Here is a 24,876-nt window from a genome sequence, read left to right on the forward strand (position 1 = left end):
AGCCCTCAAAACTACTTTATTTTTATAGTACTGATTGACAGATTTTATATTTCTGAGTTGAAACTGTTGTAAAGTGTATGAATTTACCTTTGCGTCGTCAAGCTGAAGTAATTCTGTCAAGTAAGCTGATTTACCAGCGTGCAAATTTGGATCCATTTTTATAGTTGTGTTAGTTAGCTCAAGCTACCATGACAAAATACTGTAGATGGGGTGATTTAAATAACAGAACTTTAGCACGCCTGGGTGGCTTAGTGGTTAAGCGTCTGCCTTTGGCTCAGGGCATAATCCCGGTGTTCTGAGATCAAGCCCCACATCAGGCTCCTCCGCTGGGAGCCTGCTGCTTCCTCTCCCACTCCCCCTGCTTGTGTTCCCTCTCTCGCTGGCTGTCTTTCACTCTGCCAAATAAATAAATAAAATCTTTAAAAATAAATAAATAAACAAACAAATTAAATAAATAACAGAACTTTATTTCTCACAGTTCTGGAGGCAGGGAAGTCCAAAAACAAAGGCATTTGCAGAATAGATGGTGCGCTTCATTCTGAAACCTCCAGGTGTGAGCAACTGCCATCTCTCAGTGTGCCCACGTGACCTCCCTTTGTGCACACATGGGGAAGGAGAAGGGGTGGGGTGCTCTCTCTTATAAGAACAATAATCCTGTTGGATCAGAGCCCTCACCCTTATGACCTCATTTAACTTTTTTTTTTAAGATTTTATTTATTTATTTGAGAGAGAGAAGAGCATAAGCAGGGAGGGATGGGGAGCAGACTCCCCACTGAGCTGGGAGCCCGACGTGGGGCTCCATCCCAGGACCCCTGGGATCATGACCTGAGCCGAGGGCAGACGCTTAACCAAGCCACCCAGATGCCCCTGACCTCGTTTAACTTTAATTACTTCTTTAAGTGCCCCTGTCTGCCAGTACAGGGACACTGGGGGCTTCGGCTTCAACATATGAATTTTGTGAGGACACAAACATTTAGTTCATAACAATAGCAAACTGTTAAGCAGGCAGTAATAAATAATTGAGAGCTAATACACTATTTGCATTTGCAAAAGAGGTCTGAGTACATTTTATACTCCGCACGGAAATTGTTCTCTCAGCATTGCTGTGGAATGGCATAGAGGATGATCGCTAGATTAGAAGTTACGTTACTGTCTTTCTCTGCAATTGACGCTGTGACAAAGCCCTTCAACCTATTTTGGTGTCAGTCTCCAATTTCTAACACCAGACAATCGAATAGAGAATTCCTGAGATCCCTCTCTATTCAAAAATTCTGTTAGTTTTGCTTCCAGTATGGTCAAGTAGGCTCCTGGCAGACTAACCATCCTGCCAAACCCAATTATAAACCCTGGACATAAACAAAAAACAACCACCTGAAGCCTCTGGAGAGTGAATAAAATCAGGTAGATTCCAGGGATTAGTCAAAACTTGGAAGAGAAAACCAACATGGGGTAAGTTTCTTATTTGTTCCACTTTTAGGATGAGGATATAAGACCTAAGGCTGGACACCCCTAGGTGCCTCACTCTTCGGGGCTGGCTCAGCATTTGTGTGAGCCTGAGAGTTAGTGCCTCCTTAAATTTTGTACCCCGGGCACCTCGCTTGCCTCACCCTACTTACTCCAAGCCTTAGCAGGCCCTATAGCTCAGTAAAATTCTGATAACCTATAGTCTTTATGGACTATAGAACTAGTAGTTGAAGGTTGGGGCAACCACTACTGCTGGAAAGTGAAGGGGGAAGCTCAGAGAGGAGGCAACCCAAATATACAGAGCTCCAAATTCTGTGAATAACCTTGGCCCAAGTCTCCGACTGAACCCAGACTATGTAAGTGCTGGGAAGATTGCAACAGCCCAGCTGAGGAGAGAAAAATTGAACTGAGATTTGAGCTGCTGCCCAAGAGATAGATCTTATAGCTTGAGTCCAACCAACAGTCTTCAGAGTAATATAGCAGAATTTATAGTTTCCACAATATAACTTTTATAGTTTATTAAATATAAACCCAAATCACCCAGTGTTAAAACAAACAGGAAAAGGTCTTTTTTTTTTTTTTCCAAGAGAAAAGGCAGAGAACAGAGCTCAGTTCCAAGAAGACCTGGATGTTGGCACAGGGACTTTAGAGTGTCTGTTATAACTATGTGCAAGAAAATATACTACTCACAATCAAAGCAAAAATTGGCTTTCTAAGCAAAGAAATAGAAATCATTTTTTAGAACTAAATGGAAATTCAAAAAATAGAAGTTATAATATTTTTAAAAATTGGAGCAGTGTTGGCCTCTGGGGAGACAGTGGTAAGAATCCACTAGAAAGGGATCTTTCTGGGATGATGGTAATATTCTATATCTTGAAAAGGTTTAGGGTTACATGGTTGTAGGCATTTGTCAAAATTCAGTAAATGTGCACTTTGATTTGTGCATTCCACTGTAGGTAAGTTTTCCATCAAAGGAAAAAATTCTGGATAGACTTCCCAACTGAAAAATCCCTAAATCAGAGACCTGCCTACAAGCTGGACAAAGAAACTCTGGTACATGACTATGGTCTTTGAAATTCATTCAAAAGTGATTATTGAGTAACTGTATTCCATAGTGATGAGCTTTCCAGGTAGAAAGAACAGTATCTGGAAAAGCATAGAGGGAGAGACAGACGTAGTATGTTCTAAGAAATAGCTCAGTGGCTAGACAACGAGTGGAATTAATAAGACATGAAGATGAACACAAAAACTGGAGCCATATTTTAAAGTGTCTTCTTTTTTTAATTTTTAATTTTTTAAAGATTTATTTATTTATTTGAGGGAGGGGCAGAGGGAGAGGGAGAGAAAGAATCTCAAGCAGACGCCCTGCTGAGCACAGAACCTGATGTAGGGCTCAATCTCACGACCCTGAGATCATGACCTAAGCCGAAATCAAGAGCCGGACACTTAACCGACTGAGGCATGCAGGCACCCCAATGCTTTGGGTTTTTTTTAATGGGGTTGTTCATACTACTGCTTTGAGAGCTTTCCCTCTGCTCTTTTAAATTAAGATGTGTAATTTATGTACAATAAAATGTAAGTGTACAAGTCATTGAGTTTTGACCATGTTTACAGTTACAGAACACCACCATGACTCCAGGACTTTGTCATGTGCCCCCGTGTAATCAGTCTCCTCCATTACTTCTGGTCCCAGGCAGCCCCTGATCTGCTTTCTGCCACTATAGTTTTACTTTTTCTAAAATTTCATATTAGAGTATAAGTATGTAACATATTCTACTTACGGTATGGTGTTTTTAGGATTCATCCATGGTGTTGTGTGTCAGTATTGCTGGGTGGTGTCCCATTGGATTAATATTCCACAACTTATTTACCTAGTCACTAATTGATGGACATCTGAATTGGAGCTATTACAGAAGCTCATGTGAACATTCAAGTATGTGTCCTTTTATAGATCTGTGTTTTGGAAGGGTCCTGAATGCTATACTATAGGTTGTTAAAAAAAAAAAAAAATTGGGGGCGCCTGAGTGGCTCAGTCGTTAAGCGTCTGCCTTCGGCCCAGGGCGTGATCACGCCATTCTGGGATCGAGCCCCGCATCAGGCTCCTCTGCTGCGAGCCTGCTTCTTCTTCTCCCACTCCCCCTGCTTGTGTTCCCTCTCTCGCTGGCTGTCTGTCAAGTAGATAAATAAAATCTTTAAAAAAAAAAATTTAAGTTATCATTATACTGTGAGAACTAATATTCTTTGTAGAGGAGAAAAGGCAAAGTTCAAATCACTTTTATTTGAGTTTGTAACTCTTTAGTTCATATTGAGTTTATCTGACTGCATGAAAGTTATTATTTGAAAAATTCCCTTGCTCTACAAAGGTGTTTTTATTGCTTTTCTTTAAATCTTTTTAAAACATACATTTAATAAAAAGTTAAATCTTAAGGACAAATATCCAAAAGTTTTGGTTTTATGATTTGTTTGAATTTTACCTGAGATCCTTTACAGATTTCCAGATAAACAAACTTATTTTTTTTTTTAAAGACAGTGTTAACGGCAAAATGCTACGTGATTAGGAATTGGTGGTACTTAGTGGTATCACTATCCTCAATATGAGAAACGTCAATGATCTTGATTTTTTTTTTAATGATCTTGATTTAATTTCATCTGGTCTGTATCAGTGTTTGTAAAATTGCCTGATGGTCCTCCACTACCCTGTTGTCAAAATCTACAAATAACAGTTGTGCAAATATTTATGAGAAAGTTCCCCTGGTGAGTACAAAGACCTTAGAGCAACAGTAGAATTTCAAATATGTGCAGGATTCACTGAACCATCAACCTTCATGGGAGGCAAATTTCTGTAGTTAGTCAACAAATATTTCTTGAGTGCCCAGTGTATATGTGTGTGAGGCACTGTTCTGAATCTGGTCGCCATTCTACCAGGCCTTGGGTAGTAAGCACTCAACAAATAGGAGTAGAAAAGGTGTTGAGTGAACTTTCTAGCAGATCCAATGTCTGAGCATTTAAGGAGCCAACAGCCTGCTATGATTGTTTGGAGGTTACCGTGCTGGACAAGTTCTGAGGGAGATTTTGACTGGCTCTACCAGCTTGCATGAGATTCCAAATCAGATTGAAAGATGGAATCTGGAGGTTTGAGGCCACCATATCCAAACCCACTTTACCTGCCAAACTTAACTATGCTTAAGTTTAATCTGCCCCAGTCCCTATTATATATTCTCTCTCCCCACCCCTTTTTTTAAATGTAGTCTGTAATTATACACACAACTATAAGGTTTCATAGCCAATTTTGTTAGGAGCAGTGAGCATTTTTTTTTATCTCTTTATTATCTTTTCCTACCCTCTGCCCTCTCATTCTCTTGTTTCCTTCCTTCTCTTTTTCTACCCCTTTCTCTTCTCCTATTACTTTCTTTCCCTGACTATAGGATAAAGGACAAAGTTTTTTTCGTTTTGTGGACTTATTGGGGAGAAAAGTTTATAATCCCATGACTAATTTAAATTGTAGATTACTTTGATATTTTACACATCTTCTTTAAAAATAAAACTGAGATTAGTTATGAAGTTCTTTTAATTTGTATGTGGTTTTTTATATATATATATATATATATATATATATATATATATATACACACATATATGCTTTCTACCAGGTATTCAACCAAATACTAATCTAGGTGCTGCTGTGAAGATTTTGCATATATAATTAGTTGACCGTAAAACAGGAAGATTATCCAGGAAGGCCTAATCACACAAGCCCTTTAAATCTGAGTCTAGGAATCAAAGACAGAGACATCAGATTGAAAGCATGAGAAAGATGCTACATGCTATTGCTAGCTTGAAGGTGGAGGGGGTCACATGGCAAGGAATGCCAGATACATCTAAACTGAGAGCAGCCCCCAACTAACATCCTACAGCTTGAAAAGAACTGAATTCTACCAATAACAAAAATGAATTTGAAAGTAAATTTGCCCCCAGAACTCACCTCAGCTGACACCTTATTTCAGATTTTGGAGAACCCAGGCACGCCGTGTCAGGCTTCCAACCTGCAGGACTGTGGGCTAATAAGTGGGTATTGTCTTAGGCTGCTAAGTTTATAAGAAAACGTGTGCAACCATGAACATATGTTTTCTTGAAAGCTGACTTCCAAAATACATAATTTCTAGAATTCTGGTATTATGGTGTGGGATACTTTTATAAATATGTGATGGTAGTAGAATGCTAATGACATTTCATTGATGTACTCGTGAATCACCTTAAAAGGTATACTAATTTCTCTGTCGGTTTGAATCTAGCATTTTGACCTAGTTAACAAACTGCTCTTCCTGTTTTCTTAGGAAGTCTGTCTGCCTATTACTCTCAGGCAACCTGCTAGTTGCAGGCAAATAGTGGTGTCTATTTTGGACTACCCAACATACTGCCGTTAGTCTTAACCAGTAAATATCAAGCTTCCTTGACAGCAGCTTTACCACCTCTAGTCACTAAATCAGTTTTCCTGAATGGTGTAGAAAAAAGAAGTGCGATTCATTTTTTTTCCCTGTTCTAGTAGGTCTGTTAATTCATGTTCAGCCTCCATTAACCTCTTAATATGTTTATGACTCTAATAACAGCAGTGCTTTAAGGAAATCCTGTTTCTCTTCATACAGTAAAAGGAATTAGGAACCCCCCTCACACACACACATATGCACCTACATCATCTCTTTAGACTGATTATACAAAGAAAGATCTCACACTCTAGTGAGGATAGCTTCAGCAAGTTTTGTGCTGAGTTACATTAGTGCACGGAATGAAGTCCATTGTATGTCATTGATTTTAAGCAAAAGAAACCTTAAACCAGATCATTCCCCCAGCATTGTGTAAGTGCCCAGAGATAATTGCCAGTAGAATCCCACATTCTCATCTACAGTCTGGGTCATGAGATGAGAGTTAGCAATGTAAGAACATTTAAACTGGCTTCTCAAATATCTGGACCCCATGATCTTAACTGGAAATGAAAGACTTCCAACTGTAAAAATACTGAGTTTGCATCTGTCAGGAAGAGAAATGTAGAAAATGAATATTAGCTTTTTTCATCCTATTAAGTGGATATTAGTGTAGTATTTATTTAACCAGAAGTGATGACAACAGGGTTAAGAGGACAATGAACCACCAAATATCTTCTAGAGATATTTTTACCATGTTGTTCATTTAATATGTTACAGCTTTTTAACTTGCTCAATGAGTGACTTCTAACTAGAAATAACATACCTAATTATGTTAGCATTTCAACTTCTGAATTTGAGATGTACAAATATAGAAACATATAAAAATCTGTCTACATTATATATGTCATTTGCTTTTTTTTTCTTTGCTTGTTTAAATGATGTATGTAACCATGTGGTAAAAATTCAAGCCACGGGTCTAAAATTATGTCTGTTTACAGTTTATGCAAGTCTAATTTCAAGGAGTGTTTAAAGCACAATTCAGGAAATCTACATAGTTTTTTAAGAGATTATTTCCTTAGAAATTATTTTTATATTTAAAATACTGCATTATTTGGCTATTTTTAGATTACAATCATCTCTCAGTATAATAGATTCCCTTTTTTATAGTAAAATTAGCTGGTAGCTCTTTTAAAATTGGCACTGCGATTCAGACCTACAAATTAACTTGTACAATTGTAAATCTAACATAAAATGTCTCTAAAATAGACTGCTTTGTGTACAAGCCTAAAAATTATTTCAGTTCCTTTCAAAAGAGTATTTCTCTGGGTAATAATGCAGAAATTGAGATATGAGAGTTTTGTTTTCTTTTTTCTTCTTCTTCTTTTTTTTTTTTTTTTGTTGTTGTTGTTCAAAAGGTTAAGGCAAAGGTGTTATTTGACCCTTTTGAAATATTGATCATTGGCAGTGCACCCAGGAGTTAGGGAAGCAGAAGCCACGCAGCACTGATTAAAAGCATAGGCTATAGCTCCAGATTGCTCGGGTTCAAACTGTAACGGCACCATTTATTAGCACTGTGACAACAGGCAAGCTCCTTAAGCCTCTGTGCCCCTCAGTTTTCTCTTGTCAAGTAAGGTCAATAGTAGCGCCAAGCGCCAAGGGTTGTTATGAGGAGACAATGAGTTAATGTTTATGAGACGCCTGGAAGAATGTCAGGTACATAGAAAGCTCTATGTAAACATTTGACAAATACACCGTTTACTGTTAGGGCAGTGATTCGCCACATCATCAGACGAGGCTGGTATCAGTTTCATGTTATCACCTAATGGACAAAAATGGTAGTTCTATCCTTTGATTTTTGGAACTTTCTGTCCATTAGGACTAGGTAACTAAGAAATGGGCTCCACAGTGGTTATATTGGAACTGGCTACTACTTTTATGTGCTGACTGTCAAACGTGGCCATTATTAAAAATCAAAATATTTAAACTGTAAATTAAATTATGCTAAAAAATAATAAATACTCAAAACTCACCACTTCCTCATCCTTTTCCTGCACTGTACTATTATCTTTGTTCTTATTTATGTCTGTTACACTAGGGAACGTGATACATTGGTGTATCACTTGGCATTGATTCCCGACCCTATAGTCAGTGACATCACATTAGTAGCTTGAAATCAGTCACGGTAGGAGTAATTACACTACAGAAATCAGCAAATGCTACAAATGAAAGCTCCCCCACCCCACCCCCTCAAGAGCTGGTTGTCAAATATTTACCATCATACCACGCAATGGTTATCATGGGTGAAATAGATATTGTATCATTTCCTGTATTAAGATGAGGATTGTAAAAAACTATACCTACACCTTAATAGAGATTTCCCCTGTGGATAATTTAAATACTTATTTTTTATATTAAGCATCCATTACTCTATGTATCTCTAGAACCATAGCTCTGAAGAATGAGCTGTTATTTTCATTGCTATGACTAATAATGGTCTCCTTTTGTATATCATTGTTTAGTTTATATTATCTAATGAGAGTCTCATGATAACCCCTAGGCGAGACAACGGCTATTAATCACTGCTGTATACAGTAGATGAGAAAGTTGAGACTCCACAAGATTATTAATTTTCCATGGTTATTCAACTTGTAATTAAAGAACATTACATATAGATTTGGATTTTCTGACTGCAAATCAAGTGAAACTTCTACTATGTGATGATTGTGATATTCTTTAGGAAAACCTTATTGAGAGTTAGAAACCTCTCTCTCTTTCAACTTTTCTCTTTTCCCTTCCCTTCCCCCACCTCCTTCCCTCACCCTCTACTTCTCTTGCTCTCTTCCTCTCAAGATAACAGATCCTAGAAGTAAGGTGTATTTGAACTTTTATAACAATTACACTAGCAAGTGTTTTTCAAGTAAATTTGACTCTCTTTGAGTTCTGGGATTGATGGTATTGTCTGTATTTTATTCTCAGAATTCTCATTCTCCAGTTTGCCCATCCCAGCTCCTGCCATCATCGTCCATGTGAAGCCACCACATTTAGTCTTCTGTTATTTTGTCCACTGCCCATTGTTTCCCACTTTATTGTGGTCCTCCACTTTCACCAAGAACCTTGGCATCGACAGATAGTGGTTCAAACTCCCTGCTCTCCCACTCAAACCTCCCATTTTTCCAGTTCATTACATGCTCTGTGGTCCTCAGTCAGACATTCTACCAATTTTCTCTATCCTTCAGCCTCCACTGTAGTTTTTACTTGTCTTCTCATTCAGTTTATAGTCTGGGGCCCATTATTTCAATCATTCTTCCAAATACCTTCAATTCACTTGGCCCTCTGTCCTTCTGTCATGCTATTTCACGAGACTCCAAGCCTCCATAAGCTTAATCATGGACCTTCTGCACGATGTGCATAAGTAATGAGCATTGCTGTAGGTTATACCACCATAATTCACTAGATCCCACTAGATCTTTTACTGTACAATCATAATTATTTTAAAGTCCAATATTTTATCTGTCCCTGGATCTGGCTCTGTTGGTAGTTTTATCTTTTGACAATGATCTCTATTTTTTCCTCTTGTTTTTTCCTGTGTCTCATGACTTTGATTCAGTGTCATACATTGAATGTACAAAACCACAGACACTGGGATAAATATTATTTAAGCCCAGAAGTAGGCCTGTCTCATCTGTCAGGCCATTAGCATGGCAAGTGGTGGTAGTGGGGGAGGGTGGGGCGTTGAGTCTCATTTGTAGGCAAGCTGGGTTTACATTTCGTTTCTAGCATTACAATGAGTTTAGAGTCGTAGGGTGGTTGTCTGCCATTCCCTTGTGCTTATGTAAGGTCCGGAATGCTGGGTTGTTTTTTTTTTTTTTTCAGTGTTCCTGCTCCGTCCTCAGCTGGGAGGCAGTAGGCTCTACACACATCACAGAGGATGTGGATGTTTGATGTTGCTCCCTTGCCCTCCCCAACAAGTAGATGGCTCTTGTTTTTTGCTCAGTGTAAGGTTAGAGGTGGATGTGGGGAGTAAGGGTTGGGGAGAGGCTCTTGGTTTTCCTATTCCAATCTCTGGTTTAGCAGGCCCTGTGCCCGAGTCACAGGGCAAGGGCTTTCTCAGCCATACTGTCCCTCCCCAGTGGCAGACAACCCTACCTCCTACTAAGTGCTCAAGTCTGTTTCCTGCCTCTCTCCTTGTGGAAGTTAGACTCTGCTTTCTATCATTGTGGAATCTGGATTTAAAAGGTTTCCTGCCCTTGTCCCTCCAGTGACTTAGTATTGGTACAAGATGAAGACATCAGTTTTCTATAACTCTCTGCCCCCCACCAGGGCAAATAAGATTTTCCTGGAGTCTGGGCAGGGATTGAGGGTGTGACAGTTTCTGTCCCCCAGGAACAGATGACTTTTTTTTTTAAGATTTTTTAAATTTATTTGACAGAGACATAGCGAGAGAGGGAACACAAGCAGGGGTAGTGGGAGAGGGAGAAGCAGGCTTCCTGCTGAGCAGGGAGCCTGATGCGGGGCTCAATCCCAGGACCCTGGGACCATGACCTGAGCCTCAGGCAGACACTTAACAACCGAGCCACCCAGACACTCCAGGAACAGATGACTTTTGTTTCATGTCACTCAGTGTCCTGTCCAGGGTGGGGAGTGTCTCTTGCTTTTCCCCAGCCACAGCCAGCTATTCCTTCATATCAGAGAGGGTTGAGGGCTCTGCAGTTTTGTGCCTGTCCCCTATAGCAGTTGACCACCATCTTGTACTCATGCAGGGCCCAGAACATGGATGGTACACCTGCTCCCCCCTCAAAACTTTGCAGGTTTTGCATGAGCTTTCACCACCTGGGGGGCTCTCTCAGGTCTCCTGCCCACCCCCAATCTTTCTCGTAAGCAAGGAGCTGTTTAGAGAGAGTAGATTCTCCTTGGGGAGGGCAGGGAGCTCCCAGGAATACTAAAAACTATCATGCTAGACCACAATCAGACCTTACAAATTTGTTACAATTTTAGATGTTTTCTTCTTACCCACTTTTATGGCAACATTTTTTACTGCACTCTACCAGGAGAGAAGAGTTCATGTGCCCCATCTTTTCTTGGGGGAGCTCATCACTCTTTGGAATTCAGTTCACCTCAGGGTCAGCTCAGGTGAGGAACTCAGTCTCTAAAGGACTAAAAAAAAAATTATTATATTTTTTAGGTTGTACAGCTTTTCCCCACATATGGTGGGAGCAAAATTCTTTGCAGTTTTCCTCATCTTAATGAGAAGCAGATCTCCTGCTTCTTTTTTAAGAAACTTTCGAACAATTTTAACATGCCCTGCAAAACCCTGCACAGTCATATTTGCTTATCTGTCCAGCCAAATCATGTATCATTCTCCCTTCCTTCATTCACTGTGCTCCAACAACAGTGATCTCCCAGTTCCTCAAATGTGCCAAGTTTTTCCCATCCCCAGAGCACATGCTGTTTGCTCAGCCTAGAGTGTTCTCCCCCATGTCCATACCTCCTTAACTGCAGTTCCTCCAGAGATCCTTTACCCCACGCCCCCTATCCAAATTAGTACATAAATTACTTCCTCATTCTTTTTCACAGCTGGACAATATCCCATTATCTGGATATGTTGTCTCCGGTCAGTCCCCATTGGTGGTTATTTAAATTATTGCCTATCCTTTTTTTTTTTTTTAACAGTTAATAATCTTGTATAGAAAACATATCTGGGGCCTAAATTCCTAGAAGAATTGCTGGGTTAAATGGTACATGGAGACAGTGAGGATAGCGCTTAAGAGTCTGGGCTGTGCCACCTGCCAGCTGTGTAACTTGGGCAAATGATTTCACCTTTCTGCACCTCAGATCCCTCATTTGTAAAGTGGGGATGATAGCAGTACCTCTTAGAATTGCCGTGAAGCCTAACAGAGTTGGTACATGTGTAGTACTTGGAACAGTGTCTAGCACATAACCACTCAGTAAATGTCCACTGTTATTATTAGCATTTAAGATTTTACATAGATATTGACAAGTTCCCATAAATATGTTATCAATTTATGCTCCCATCAGTATGGGAATGACTGTCTCTTCACACTCTCAACGCAGTGTCTTATTAAACAACTTTTTAATCTTTGCTAACATGATATACATGGCATCTCATAATAGTTTAATTTGTATGTGTCTCATTAGTAGTGAAGTTAAGCGTATTTTCATGTGTTTAAGTGCATTTGTCTTTTCTGTGTCCTGAATGTTCACCATGTTCCCTAGACTCCTATTTGTCATTGGCCTTGTTCTTACTGATTTGTAGTTCTTTGTGTGTTCAGGGATTTAGGCTTTGTCTGTGCTGTAAGTTATTCTTTAACAGTATTCAATACTTTTCTATCATTGTACTTATTTCTATTTTTAATGATGGCTTTCTTTATGATTGTGTTTTAAGGTTCCATAGACCAAGGTCCATGTTTATTTGTTCATCATTGCATATTGAGTACAAGGTAAAATACTGAACATGTAATAAATAATCAATACGTATTTGATAAATGGGCCAAATATGACAAAGAGAATCTTGTTACCTAAATAGATTGGAAGATTGGAAGGAAGCTAGTTTGTACAAAAACATGATGAATTTAGTTTTGGATATGTTGAGTTTTAGGTGACAGCTAAATATGTATGATACTCTTTCTTTGGCAAGATACTCATGAAGATTTTGGAGTCATCCCCATGAAGTGGTTGATTGGAAACAGATGATCTCTGATGGAAAGAATGTTATGTGAGAGTCTATAGACAAACACTTTGAATCAGAAACAATTTCAAGTGATTATGGTTGTCATGATAGTTTTAGGACAGATATGAAATGAAAAGGAAAAATAGAAACATTATATATTTACAAGAATAAAGCAAGTAAGGAATGGAGAAAAAATTGAACGCCTTGGAATAATAATGATTCTTGAAAACTATTTAGATCATGTTATAATTTTGCCCAGATCACTTATTGTGAAGAAATGAAATCATTTACTAATGGAAAACTGAGTCTATTGTAAGCATATAAGCTTATGGAAATCAAAAGTGCTCTTTTTGTATAAAGTAAGGTACTTGGTTTATCAGTATTGTGTTTTTCAGTTTATAATTGGACAGTGATTGTGTTTTCTAGTACTGAACTATCACTAAGAGATTAATACTATCAATTTAGTCTCCAGTTCTGTTTTTCAGATTATAGTAGCTGCATGAAAAAGAAGAAACCACTCAGTCTTATAGAAAGAAATGCTAATTTTTTCAGAACAGAGAATTTATCCTAAAACAAGCTGTGCACATTATTTAACACAAAAGAATCATCTTTATGTCTACAGTCATTCATTAACCATATTGACTAAGATGGATATGGATTAGTACCTTGAATAAGTCTGTTGTAAAGTTATAGTCCTTGTTTAATAATTGTAAGAAAATAATGAGGGAACGCTTGGGTGGCTCAGTCAGTTAAACATCTGCCTTTGGCTCAGGTTATGATCCCAGGGTCCCAGGATCGAGTCCCACATTGGGCTCCTTGCTCAGCGGGGAGCCTGCTTCTCACTCTGCCTGCCTCTTCCCCTGCTCATGTTCTCTCTCCGACAAATAAATAAATAAAATCTTTAAAAAGAAGAAGAAGAAGAAGAAATCAGGACAGGAATTCTACTCTGATGGCACAGAGAATGTGTGGTACACCAATGTCAATCTCAATTTTTAAATGACGCTGTGGATTAAAAGATACTAAAGTGTACATTTTTTCTCCTTTTCATGAAAAAAAAAATCTGTGACTTAAAGTCTAGAAGTATAGCTATGATGGTTGGACAAACAAATCATTTGGATGAAAACCTTAGTCACATTAGAATGACTTTCTACCTAACTTTTAGCCATCTCTTTGCCTTAGTGACTAGATATTCTAGTATTTCTGAGCATTTTTATCATGAAAACAAGATTCTTCTGTGCAGTCATGACATTCTTCCCTGCAGGCAAAGTGGTTGTCAGTGATCAATAAAATGATCTGTCACAAAAACACAGAAAGTGTGAAAAAAGAAAATAATTCTCCTTGAACTGGTACAGCAGGAGTTGATCATGGGCATGTGCTCCTGTAAGAAGCCAGTCATTCGCTTATGCTGACTTCCCGGAGAGCAAAGAAACTCCTAGGTGGCCTGTGTTCATCGACAAAGGAAGCAGTTACAGAATTTTTAGCCAAGATCTTATTTTATACAACTTGTGTTAATGGACTGGAGATAGATCTAAAATAAAGCTTTTCTTGTTTTTCTTAATTATTAAAACATCTTCAGAACTGTTCTCAAAGAATATTCTTGAAAAAGTGAATGGTGAGAGCATAAGGTTTTATTTCATTCAAATAGTTACTGTTCGGGGGCGCCTGGGTGGCACAGCGGTTAAGCATCTGCTTTCGGCTCAGGGCATGATCCCGGAGTCCTGGGATCAAGCCCCGCATCAGGCTCCTCTGCTGGGAGCCTGCTTCTTCCTCTCCCACTCCCCCTGCTTGTGTTCCCTCTCTCGCTGGCTGTCTCTATCTCTGTCAAATAAATAAATAAAATCTTTAAAAAAAAAAAATAGTTACTGTTCGTTCTGCCTCATGCTGAGACGTAGGGGAATGGAAGTCAGTGGTCTATTGTGGTAGCTCAGTTACTTTCCAAAGAAGTAGACTACCTGAGCATGGAGTCTGTTCTTTAGCACATTAATGTATATTACACCCATCAATGGAGCCATGACAAGCCAGGATCAAAGGACTGATCCAAAAGGTCAATTAAAATCCTCAGCAGCATGCAGGGATATAGCAGAGGTATAGAAACCGTTGTATTCTAGAAGGGTACCATCCATAGGTGGAATATAAAAGAATGTCGCTACTCAAGATGGGCCTGTTCTCTTGATATGAGGACACAAATGTACTCATTTACAGAAATATGGCCAAATAATTTCTTGCTTTCTTCAATCTGCATTTCTTTATAGCTCACTCACTACTCTCAATCCCATTACAGAAATGAAAGCTAAGTTTAGCAAATTGTTTGGCCGTTTATGTTTAGTGCACAAAATTCTTAATTAACAAAATAAAATACCACAATCTGTTGTAAATCACTTTGCTAAACTTTCAGGCTTCACAAGGAATTTGGTCTTGTCCAGAAGCTACTTTCAAGCCCCTGCTGATCTGGCACTCGTGCACCAATTCCCTCTAGAGCTGAGCGAACGATTGTAAAGGGAGCCAATTAAGGAAACTTTGAGCCAGAATAGACAAGCAGGGGCCATCTTGTCCATCCTTCTGCCTTCAGGCAAAAACCATCCCCTGCACCAAAAATTTTTGCTTGAATCCTGCTGACAAAAATGCTCACCCCATGTAAATGACAAGTCATAATCCAGTTAATGCAACTAAAGCAGATTGTTAACTGTTCGAGACTTATTTATTGTGTTCCAAAGATGCTGAATCTGAAAGCTCATCTGAATTGTTTTAATTCCTTCTTTCGAGAAAATTATTTTGTACAAGAAATGTACTCAAATAATTGTAAAGATGTGAGAAGTGTGCATCCAGGAAATAAAGTTATCTTTATCATCTTATTAAATGTATTTTTGGTTTCCCTTCACTCTAGATCTACCTTATGGGTGGGAGGAAGCTTACACAGCAGATGGAATCAAGTACTTCATCAAGTAAGTACAAGCATCTCAACCAAGTAAGCAATTTCCTTCACATCTGGAGAGAACCTGGAAGTTGCAGAATAATCAGCAAAACCAAGAAACCCTCTTGGAGGTTACAAAAATTAGTAACAAGAAATGAAGCCTCACCATTTTCATTTCATGTGATTTAAATGCTAATATCAGATGTCGTTTAGGGGGGAAAAACTAGTAATTATTTCAAGGGAAACAGCAAAAAGTTGGAACAAGATCATAATTTGAACTTAAATGTTGGCTGCCTGAATTCACTTCTGGCTTAAAGTATTAATACTTAAGAGAAGTTAGTATCTAATGGAAAAAATTGACTTTGTATGTCTTAACACTTCTTAATATAATATTACTAATAATAATCAGCATTTTTAATGCTTTATAGTATACATAGTTCATTCATTCTGCAAATGTATTTTGAGCATTTGCTATGTGCCAGGCAATGTTCCATGCCTTGGAGATTCAGTAGTAAAATATACAGACTAGTTCTCTGATGTCATGGAATTTATATAATAGTGAAGAAAGACAGTGAATAACTAACAAGATAAACAAGGCATAATATGAACAAACCATATCTCAGTGGATTCTCAGAACACCTTTTGAGGTATGTATGCCTTATTTTCGCTGTTTTATGGATGAAGAACATAAGAGCTTACAGCAGTTACCCAAAAATCCACAGCTACTAAATTACCAAACCAGAATAGAATCAAAGTCTTTCGACTCCAGGATTCTACTATACTGGACTGTCAATGATAGAGACCCATCTTTGAGAGCCTCAATAGTAATAGATATTCTAGCTGCTGAACTGGTTAGTTTTACCCTGGACAAAGTAGACTGATCTACTTCCACTCTGTTCTGGGCAGCTCCTTTCATGTTGGAGTTGACATTATGAGAACACAAATGGGAATCCCAAAGACTCTTGAGACCTAAAAGACTCCTTTTGGTGTCCTTTCTAGCAATGTATTCTTATTATACATTTGGAGAGGAAAGAGGAGATACATCCTTGATGTCCTTTCAGGTGTACAAGTATTTTTCAAAGCAGTATCCAAATTCTGGATTCCCAAGCTCTGTCACTTTACACGGGTTCCTATATCCCTCTTCACCTCAGTTTTCTCATCATAAAATAAGGGAAGTATTGCCTACTTCATAGAGTTGTTAAATGTTAAGCTTTAGCATAGAAATTTGAAACTTTGCGCATAATCATCATTAATTCACAATATGGAGAAGCCCATAATGGTTGGGGGGGCGGAGAGAAACATGAAAAATCATATGACCATTGAAAACCGTGAGAATTCAAAAGCTTCATATTTTAAAAGATTTAAGAGAAAAAACTAGGGATAAACCTGGCAAAGTGTTTTTGTGATGTATTTTTTTCTTGTGGTCTCTAGCAAAAAGTAATAAAACAAAGACATAGTTTATAATGTATAGAGAAAGGGACTTTTGGAATAGAGGACCCAGGAATCCCATGCACGGATTACATTTAGCACCATACTGTTCACTTCCAGAATCATGTCTCTTCTGGAAAGAAAGTTGTGCCCTAATATGCTGGGTTAACCTTGTTGAATTCCTGGAAGATTTGAATCATGATGCTGTAGAGATGGCAGGAAAATGAAAAACCACATTCACATTTTCATTGGGTTTTTTCCTCATATTAACTTTGTAATGATTAAAGGAAAAGATGTAGCGGAGATGAGCATTTATTTTTTTCAAAATATTTTATTTATTTATTTATTTATTTATTATTTTGAGAGAGAGAGCACATGAGCAAGGGGAGGGGCAGAGGGAAAGAATCTCAAGCAGACTCCCCACTGAATGCCGAGCCTGATGCAGGGCTCAATGTCATGACCCCGAGTTCATGATCTAAGCTGAAATCAAGAGCCAGACCCTTAACGGACTGAGCCACCCAGGCACCCTGAAAATGAGCATTTATTGAGCACAACCTGATGCTCAGTAACCAGACACGTGTGAGGTGTATTTTTCTATGCGTTGTATCATTTAATTCTCCCAGCAGTGTGTAATATGGACACCGCTTGGCTCTTATTAGGGTGGTATTACGATGGTGGTGAGTTGCATCCTGCCTTTAGCCATGCCTGTCTCCTAGAAAGTCCCCAAAAGAAATGCCTAATCAAAGGAAAGCAAACTAGCATTCAATTATTTACTGGGGTTCTGGTTCAGAGGCCTTTGAAAAATACCAGTAAATGAGTCTGGACCCTGTGGGGACTCCTTAGCCTCAGCCAGCTGTTAGTATATCCTAACCCAAAGCTGAGTGTCAGTCGCCTAACTAGTGCCATGGGAAGAAAGGATACCAAGGGCACAATCACTGATCACCAAAGACAAGGAGGGAGCAAGAGATGGCCAGTCAAAGGGTGAGTGTTTCCCACTGCCTGGTATCCAGCTGGCTTAAGCCGCTGTGTCTAGCAGACAAGAGCAATAGTCTTGGGCTGTGCTCCTCATGAGGAAGAATAGCATCCAAGGAGGGGAGAGAAGAGAAAGAATAAACAAGCCATTTGCCCTGAGGTCTAACTCACAGTCCTGTGGAAGGACCAGAAACAGACACTACATAAATGTAGTCTATTCTAGCATAGAAAATATATCCCTTAAACCTAAACCTAAGTATATTCCTTAAACCTGTCTTTTGGAAGCCCATCAATTCTCTTCCTGGACCTTCATCTTGACTTATAAAGAAAGCAGAAAAGAGATGATAAGATAGATTTGTTGCTCAAAGGGCAATGATGGGGATCATTGTGTCACCATTACAGCTGGAGAAACTTTGTGGAAAAGAGGCTAACTTTGTCAAGGCCATACAGCAGAGCCAAGGTACGTAAAGCCAGCCCCCAACACACACACACACACACACACACACACACACACAACCCATGCTTTACCACCTCCACCTCCTTATTTAATGTAGTATGTTTCCATGTGACAAGAAAGATATTTTAAACAAATTTTGATGTAGGGAGAGCTCCATACTTTATCCATTTTTTAAAATTTTTTTATTCTTATTTTTTGTATTATGTTCAGTTAGCCACTGTATAGTACGTCATTAGTATTTGATGTAGTGTTCAGTGATTCCTTACGTATAACACCCAGTGCTCATCACAACATGTGCCCTCCTTAATACCCATCACCCTGTTACCCCCTCCCTCCACCCCACTCCCCTCTGAAATCCCCAGTCTGTTTCCTGGGGTCCATAGTCTGTCATGGTTCATCTCCCTCTCTGGTTTCTCCCCCTTCAGATTTCTCCCCCTTCCCCTATGGTCGTCCGTGCTGTTGCTTATGTGCCATGTATGAGTGAAACCATATGATAATTGTCTTTCTCTGCTTGACTTACTTCACTTAGCATAATTATCCATTTTTAAATAGCAGAATAGAAACTTGGTTCTAAGAAAAATTAGTTATCTCCTGGAGACTAGAAAGGCCAAATAGTAAAGATAAGAAAAGCTAACACTGTACCAGTGCTTCTTTTACTCAGCCTTGTGGAGGAACAGGCTGCTTGCCCGAGTTAGGTTTTTCTGCTAGAAGTTAACCCCATTCAGGCACCAACTTTTATTTTAGCACAACCTTCTTCATCAAAGTTTTACTTAAATAAGTGTTACATACTTCCCTGCCTTCTTACAATGAGGCCACTGAACAAAGTCTTTATGAATGTCAATCTTATGCATAATAGAGTTCTGCAGGGGCATGGTAAGCTATATAAACTTGGGACCCAGCTGTCATCTCTTGTGGCTTTCAGTGTGCCTGGCCATCCCCTTATCCCCATTCTCCTTTTTTATCTTTTACACACCTCACCCTCTTCCCCAGTTTCCCACCTGAGGAGAACAGGGTGACAGATCATAAAACTAATTTGAATTGCTTGTAAATAGCTCTTGGGTGTGGGCCTACAGGGGCTTGTGTGAGTCAAGTGTAGGAGTTCTGGTGAGGTGGAGCTGATTATAGGAAAGCCATCTGATGGAGGGGAAAGAAGAACCTGAGCTTTAGATTTGGAGAAACTTGGGTCCAAATCCTGGTGTCTCCCTAGGATAGCTGAATGACCTTAGGCATGTTGATTAAGCTCTCTGAGCTTTAATTCTCCATATTTACAGAATGGAAAGAATATTAGCACTTCATAGGGTTCTTGTCCAGAATGAATGAGCTTATGTATGTGAAAAGCCTGTCATATCACCCGACCCAAAGTACACACTTCCAGCCGAGTTTAGCCCTCCTCACTCCCTCCCCTCACTCTTAACATTCTGGTGGGGGTAACTTCCTGCCTCTTAGCTCCTGGGTTCAGATAGGCAATGTTGCCACATCTGTAATGGCTGCATACTCAAGCATCCATTGTGTGTCCTTCTTGGAACTATGTAGCTTGTTTGTCTTATTTTTCCATCTTCGTCCTCCCATTTACCCCAGCTGAAATTTTCAGCCTGGATAGCCTTAGCTTTTGAGGCAGGAGTAGTTCATTTACCAGGTAAATGTACTTTGGAGGCAGGAAATAGCAAGTAATGAACTCAGGTCATTGCCTCTCTCACCTTTACTTAAAAAGAACAGGTTGAAATTGCCCTTCCAGGGCACCAGAGGAGATGATGGTCTGTATACATATAATTTCTTCCCTGAAATTGACACATGTCACTGTCTTCCTGGAAATTGAATTGTTCCATCTGATGAAAGCCAAGCCTCGGGCAAAGGAATAACTGTCAGTGCTGTCCCCAGAATGCCCAGACAAATATAGTCCTCATTGAATATTCCTGCACATGTCCATTGCACACCTCTTAATACTTTGTAGTCATCTACTTAAGTTCTGATGCAAGAGAAGAAAACATTTTATCTGCTATAAACAATTTAATCAAAATGTTGGCATTGCTAGAGCCAGCGTTTCACAGAACTAACAAACGTGTTTGTCTGTATATGTATGTGTGTGTATATAGCAATATGTGTATGTGATATGCATATAGACAGGGCTTGCTTCACTTGTGTGCTATATATATGCACTACCAGTGCATTCAAGGGAAAACTTTCATATTTTCTCCTTAGAGAGTTGCAGCATTCTTAAATTTAACGACAAACGTCAGCTATCTTGATGGTGCAGTGATGAAATTACCTGATTAACTTAACCATTTTCCCACCCAGTTGCTTCCCTTTGAAAGTTGTATACTGTTATAGATTTATAGTAGTCCTTTGATATGATTCTACTGTAAAATGTGTTACAAAATTTAACAAAATTATTATGAGAGTTATGTTTGATAGTAAAACTAAATTTTTACAAATTAGACATTACTGCCACATGGCTTTCATTGTGTTCTTTTCTTTTTCTGTTGAAAAATTCAGATTCACTGTGATTGAATTGATCCCATTGCCGCATGATAAATTTCTCCCAAATTTTGCAGCTTAAAACAGTAAACATTTTCTCACCCAGGGGGTCAAGAATCCAGGTGTGGTTTTACTGGATCATTCTGGCTCTTTCTGTCTGGGTTTCCCATAAAGTTGTGATCAAGCTATTAGCCAAGGCTAGGGACTGAAGAGTGCCTTAGTGGGGCTGGTATGTTTGTTCCAAGCTCACACGTCTGGCTGTTGGCAGGAGGCTTCAGTTCCTCACCAAAACATGGACCCTTCTCCATAGGGCTGCACACAACAAGACATTGGGCTTTCCCAAAACCAGAGACAAGAGAAAGAGTGAGAGCAAGAGAAATATGAAGACAAAAGCTACAATGTCTTTATAACCAATCTCAAAAGTGAGTGATATACCATCACTCCTGCCATATGCTATTGGTCACACAGACCAACCCTGGTATAGTGTAGAAGAGTATGAATGCCAGAAGGTGAGGATCACTGGGACCTGTCTTAGAGGATGACTACCACAGTGCTATTTCACAATATATGTAAAACATGTATTTATTTACATATATATATATTCTACATATATATATATAGTATATATATATATGTATATACATATATATACATACATATACAATACTGTGTATAGTGATTAGTGAATTTTCCAGGTTTAATCATTTGTTTTTAAAAGTTACTTAAACTTGTAATTCTCCATGTGTTCATTTGTGTTGATACACCTTTAATGTGAGATCTCTCCTCATCTTAATGAAAACTTTGTCTCCATTACATAGGAAGAAGTATACTTACAACATTATAAATGCCTATCAGTAGAACCTAGGACTTCTGCAATTTCTGAATAAAACAAAAGTTTCAGTCTAGAGCAGGGAAGGCAAATAGATTTCAACTCACTGTCTCAGGCGTGGTTTTGTGAAGTATACTGAGGCCATGTTCATCCTCAGTGATGTCTGATCAATTAGGTGTCTGCTGTGGGTGCAGAGGGGAAGAGGAATAGGGGACACATGCCATATCTTTGCAATCTTTGGTCTTCTAGAGCATTTTGCTAATGCAGAAACTCTGCCAAGATGAGCAGTAGTATTACAAAGAGTAGGTTGAAATAATGAAATAAACAATGACAAGCCACCCAAAGAAGCTCTTGTAAGATAGTTTTTTTTAAAAGCTTTGCCTTAATGACTCTAAAAGATAACTGATTTCTGGTAGGCATGGCTTTCTTCATTTCTCTCCAGTCAGAGAAATTAATGACCCTAAATGATTGTCTTCATTGACTTAAGGTAGGACATCCTATTAGGTTGTTCCCAGGTAGGAAAGAATGTGGATCATAACCTATATTTGAATAAGACTTTGCCATTGTCAGCCTACTGTATTAATTAAAGGCTTAAGTTACACTGTGTCCTCTCATTTACAAAATAGAAAACACAAAAGAGAAAAATTGGAGGTTATGTTTTCTTACCCCCTAACTTTATTTTACAAGCAGAGCCTATGCTGGGTAATTCTAATGTAATTACAAATTAGGGAGATTGGAGGGGAGGGTGGAGAGGAACGGATGGTTTCTGGATTGGGAATAATAAGCCGCTACTTTTGACTTTTCCTAAATCCTTGGCAGACTAGTTTAGCTGCACTTTAGTGGACACTGTCAGGAGCCGTCCTTCTGAAGACCTCATTAATTTGGCTGCTTTGATTCATTTTGGGTGAGTTAAGAAATATCCATTCACAGACGAGTCTAAGGCTCACTTGATGAGGCATCAAGGCAATTTCTATGCACCTAACTTCAGCTTAGATCAGGAGAGTGCATGTAAGCTCCTCACTGTCCTCTATGTGCATAAGAATCCTGAGCGTTTCATTCTTCATGAGACTGTAATGAAGAAATCAAAAGATGGCTTGAAGGAGGAAATATTTTGTCTCCAAACACTTCTTAGTTATGAATAAATTGTATTAAAACCACTGGTTTGGATGTAACCATCTGTTTGACAGCTGGCTTAGAATATTCAGTAACTAGTACAGTGCCTGGTGTGTGTAGGGACTAAATAAATATTTATCAAATGCATGAAGACTGTCATTGCCAATTTGGGAAAGCAATTGGTGAGGAAAAAAAAAATATGGACTCATAATGTCAGACAGACCTGGGTTCTAGTGTTTACGCACCACTTATGAGTGTGACCTTGGGTATAATTGATATGGTTTTCAATTGTCTGTACCCCCTTTTCTCATTCAGAAAGAAGGATAGTAGTTTATATCTCCTAGGCTTGTTTTGAGAATTGAATAAAATAAGGGGGGGAGGGGTAAAGCCCCTGGCAAAATACCTGGCACCTGGTGAGCCTTGAACAGAGGTTAGTTTTCCCTCCCCTCCTTCATTTTATAGTACTGCTATTGGACAGTGGAGGGGCTGTAAATGACAACATTTGCACAGCTGCAAATAGAAACCACTAGCCAAAACCTGCACTTATGCTGCTATCTGGCCAGTCATAAGCCCTGTGACAGGAGCCGAGAGGTTGCATTGCTCAGGAGCCTGAGACAGCTAGCTCTGGATTTTCTATAAATACCTACGAAGGGGTGTAGCGTACGAAGTGCTGTATGAGCAACTGTCATTTAAGCAAAAGGCCAGCCAGCTGGCTTAGGTTATTCAGAATGGCAAAGCCCACTGAAATGAATAAAACATCCAGATCTAGACAGCCAGCATCAAACTCTTCCCCCCCCCCCCGCCATTTAACCAATGACAGGTATGACTGAGGCATAAAGCATGTTTTTTAGCATTTTATTGGAATACTAGAAGCAAATCCTCTGGGATTGCAAGAAGTATTTGGGAAATTCATCACCTTTCTGGGGTTATAATTTTATTTAGCCAGATGTGGAATTCTCTCTGTCTCCAGGACACTTTATTTAAATTAATTGACAAATACTTTTTTGTCAAACACTTTCCCTTCCAAATTCGGTTGCTGTGTTAGTCTGCTAGGACTGCCAAGCCTGTGTGGCTTAAAGAGCAGAAATGTATTTTTTTATAGTTCTGGAGGCCAGAAGTCCAAGGTCAAGATGCCATCAGGATTGGTTTCTGGTAAGGCCTTTCTTCCTAGAATGTTGACCTTCTCACTGTGTCCTCACATGGCCTCTTCTCCGTGTGTGCGCAGAGAGATCGAGCTCTGGTGTCTCTTTCTCTGCTTACAAGGGCATCCGTCCCATTGGACCCAGGGCCTCACCTCCATGACCTCATCTAACTTTATCTCCCCAAAGGCCCTATCTCCCAGTATAGCCTACATTATGGGTTAGGGCTTCAGTATATGAATTGGATGGGGTAGGGGCATAATTCAGTTCACAACAGTTGCTTCTTTCTTAAACTACTTTCCATAAATTTTCCAGCTCCTTTTTCTTTATCTAATAATCTCCATTACAGTGCAGTATATTTTTTTCCTATACATCTACCAAGTTTTAGGCACATTTGCAAGAATTAATCCAAATCAGTGCCTTTTCCCTTGTGCCCTAGTCTTTAGTAGATGAAGCAGCTAAGGGGAGGGGGAGTGTGGCAAGGAGAAAAACGACACCCCCCCCCCAATGATGTCTTCATGTTAATCTCCACAACATTTGAATACATTAGGTTACATGGTAAAGGGGCGTGAAGGTTGCATGTGGAATTAAGACTGCTAATCAGCTGGTCTTAAAATAGAGAGATCATCCTGGATTATCCAGGTGGGTCCAGTCTAATCACATGAGTCCTTAACACTGGAAGAGGGAGGCAGAAGAAGAGGGTCAGAGAAAGAGATATTACAGTGGAAGCAGAGACAGGCTATGTTTCTAGCTTTGAAGATGGGGGCCATGAACCACAGAATGTGGGTGGCCTTTAAGCTGGAAAAGCAAGGAAATAAAATCTCCCCTAGAGCCTCCAGAAAGGAACGTAGCCTTGTCAACACCTTGATTTTAACCCAGCGAGAGCCATATCGGACTTCTGAGCTACAGAACTGTAAGCCAGTGAATTTGAGTTGTTTAAAGCCACTTAATTTTATGTGGCAATTTGTTACTGCACCAA

General features: G+C 39.2%; 1 protein-coding gene across 2 annotated transcripts in view; it reads left to right on the plus strand.

Annotated features, from left to right (window-relative positions):
• The window catches only part of STXBP4 (syntaxin binding protein 4), a 223,583-nt gene that overhangs the window by 129,546 nt on the left and 69,161 nt on the right, over positions 1–24,876 (plus strand). For both annotated transcript variants that reach the window (XM_040640852.1, XM_040640853.1), the window contains exon 17: positions 15,458–15,515. In XM_040640852.1, the coding sequence (XP_040496786.1) occupies positions 15,458–15,515 (58 nt within the window). The remainder of the gene's footprint in view (positions 1–15,457; positions 15,516–24,876) is intronic.

Source organism: Ursus maritimus, unplaced genomic scaffold (assembly GCF_017311325.1).
Source record: "Ursus maritimus isolate PB19 unplaced genomic scaffold, ASM1731132v1 scaffold_24, whole genome shotgun sequence".
Classification (NCBI taxonomy): domain Eukaryota; kingdom Metazoa; phylum Chordata; class Mammalia; order Carnivora; family Ursidae; genus Ursus; species Ursus maritimus.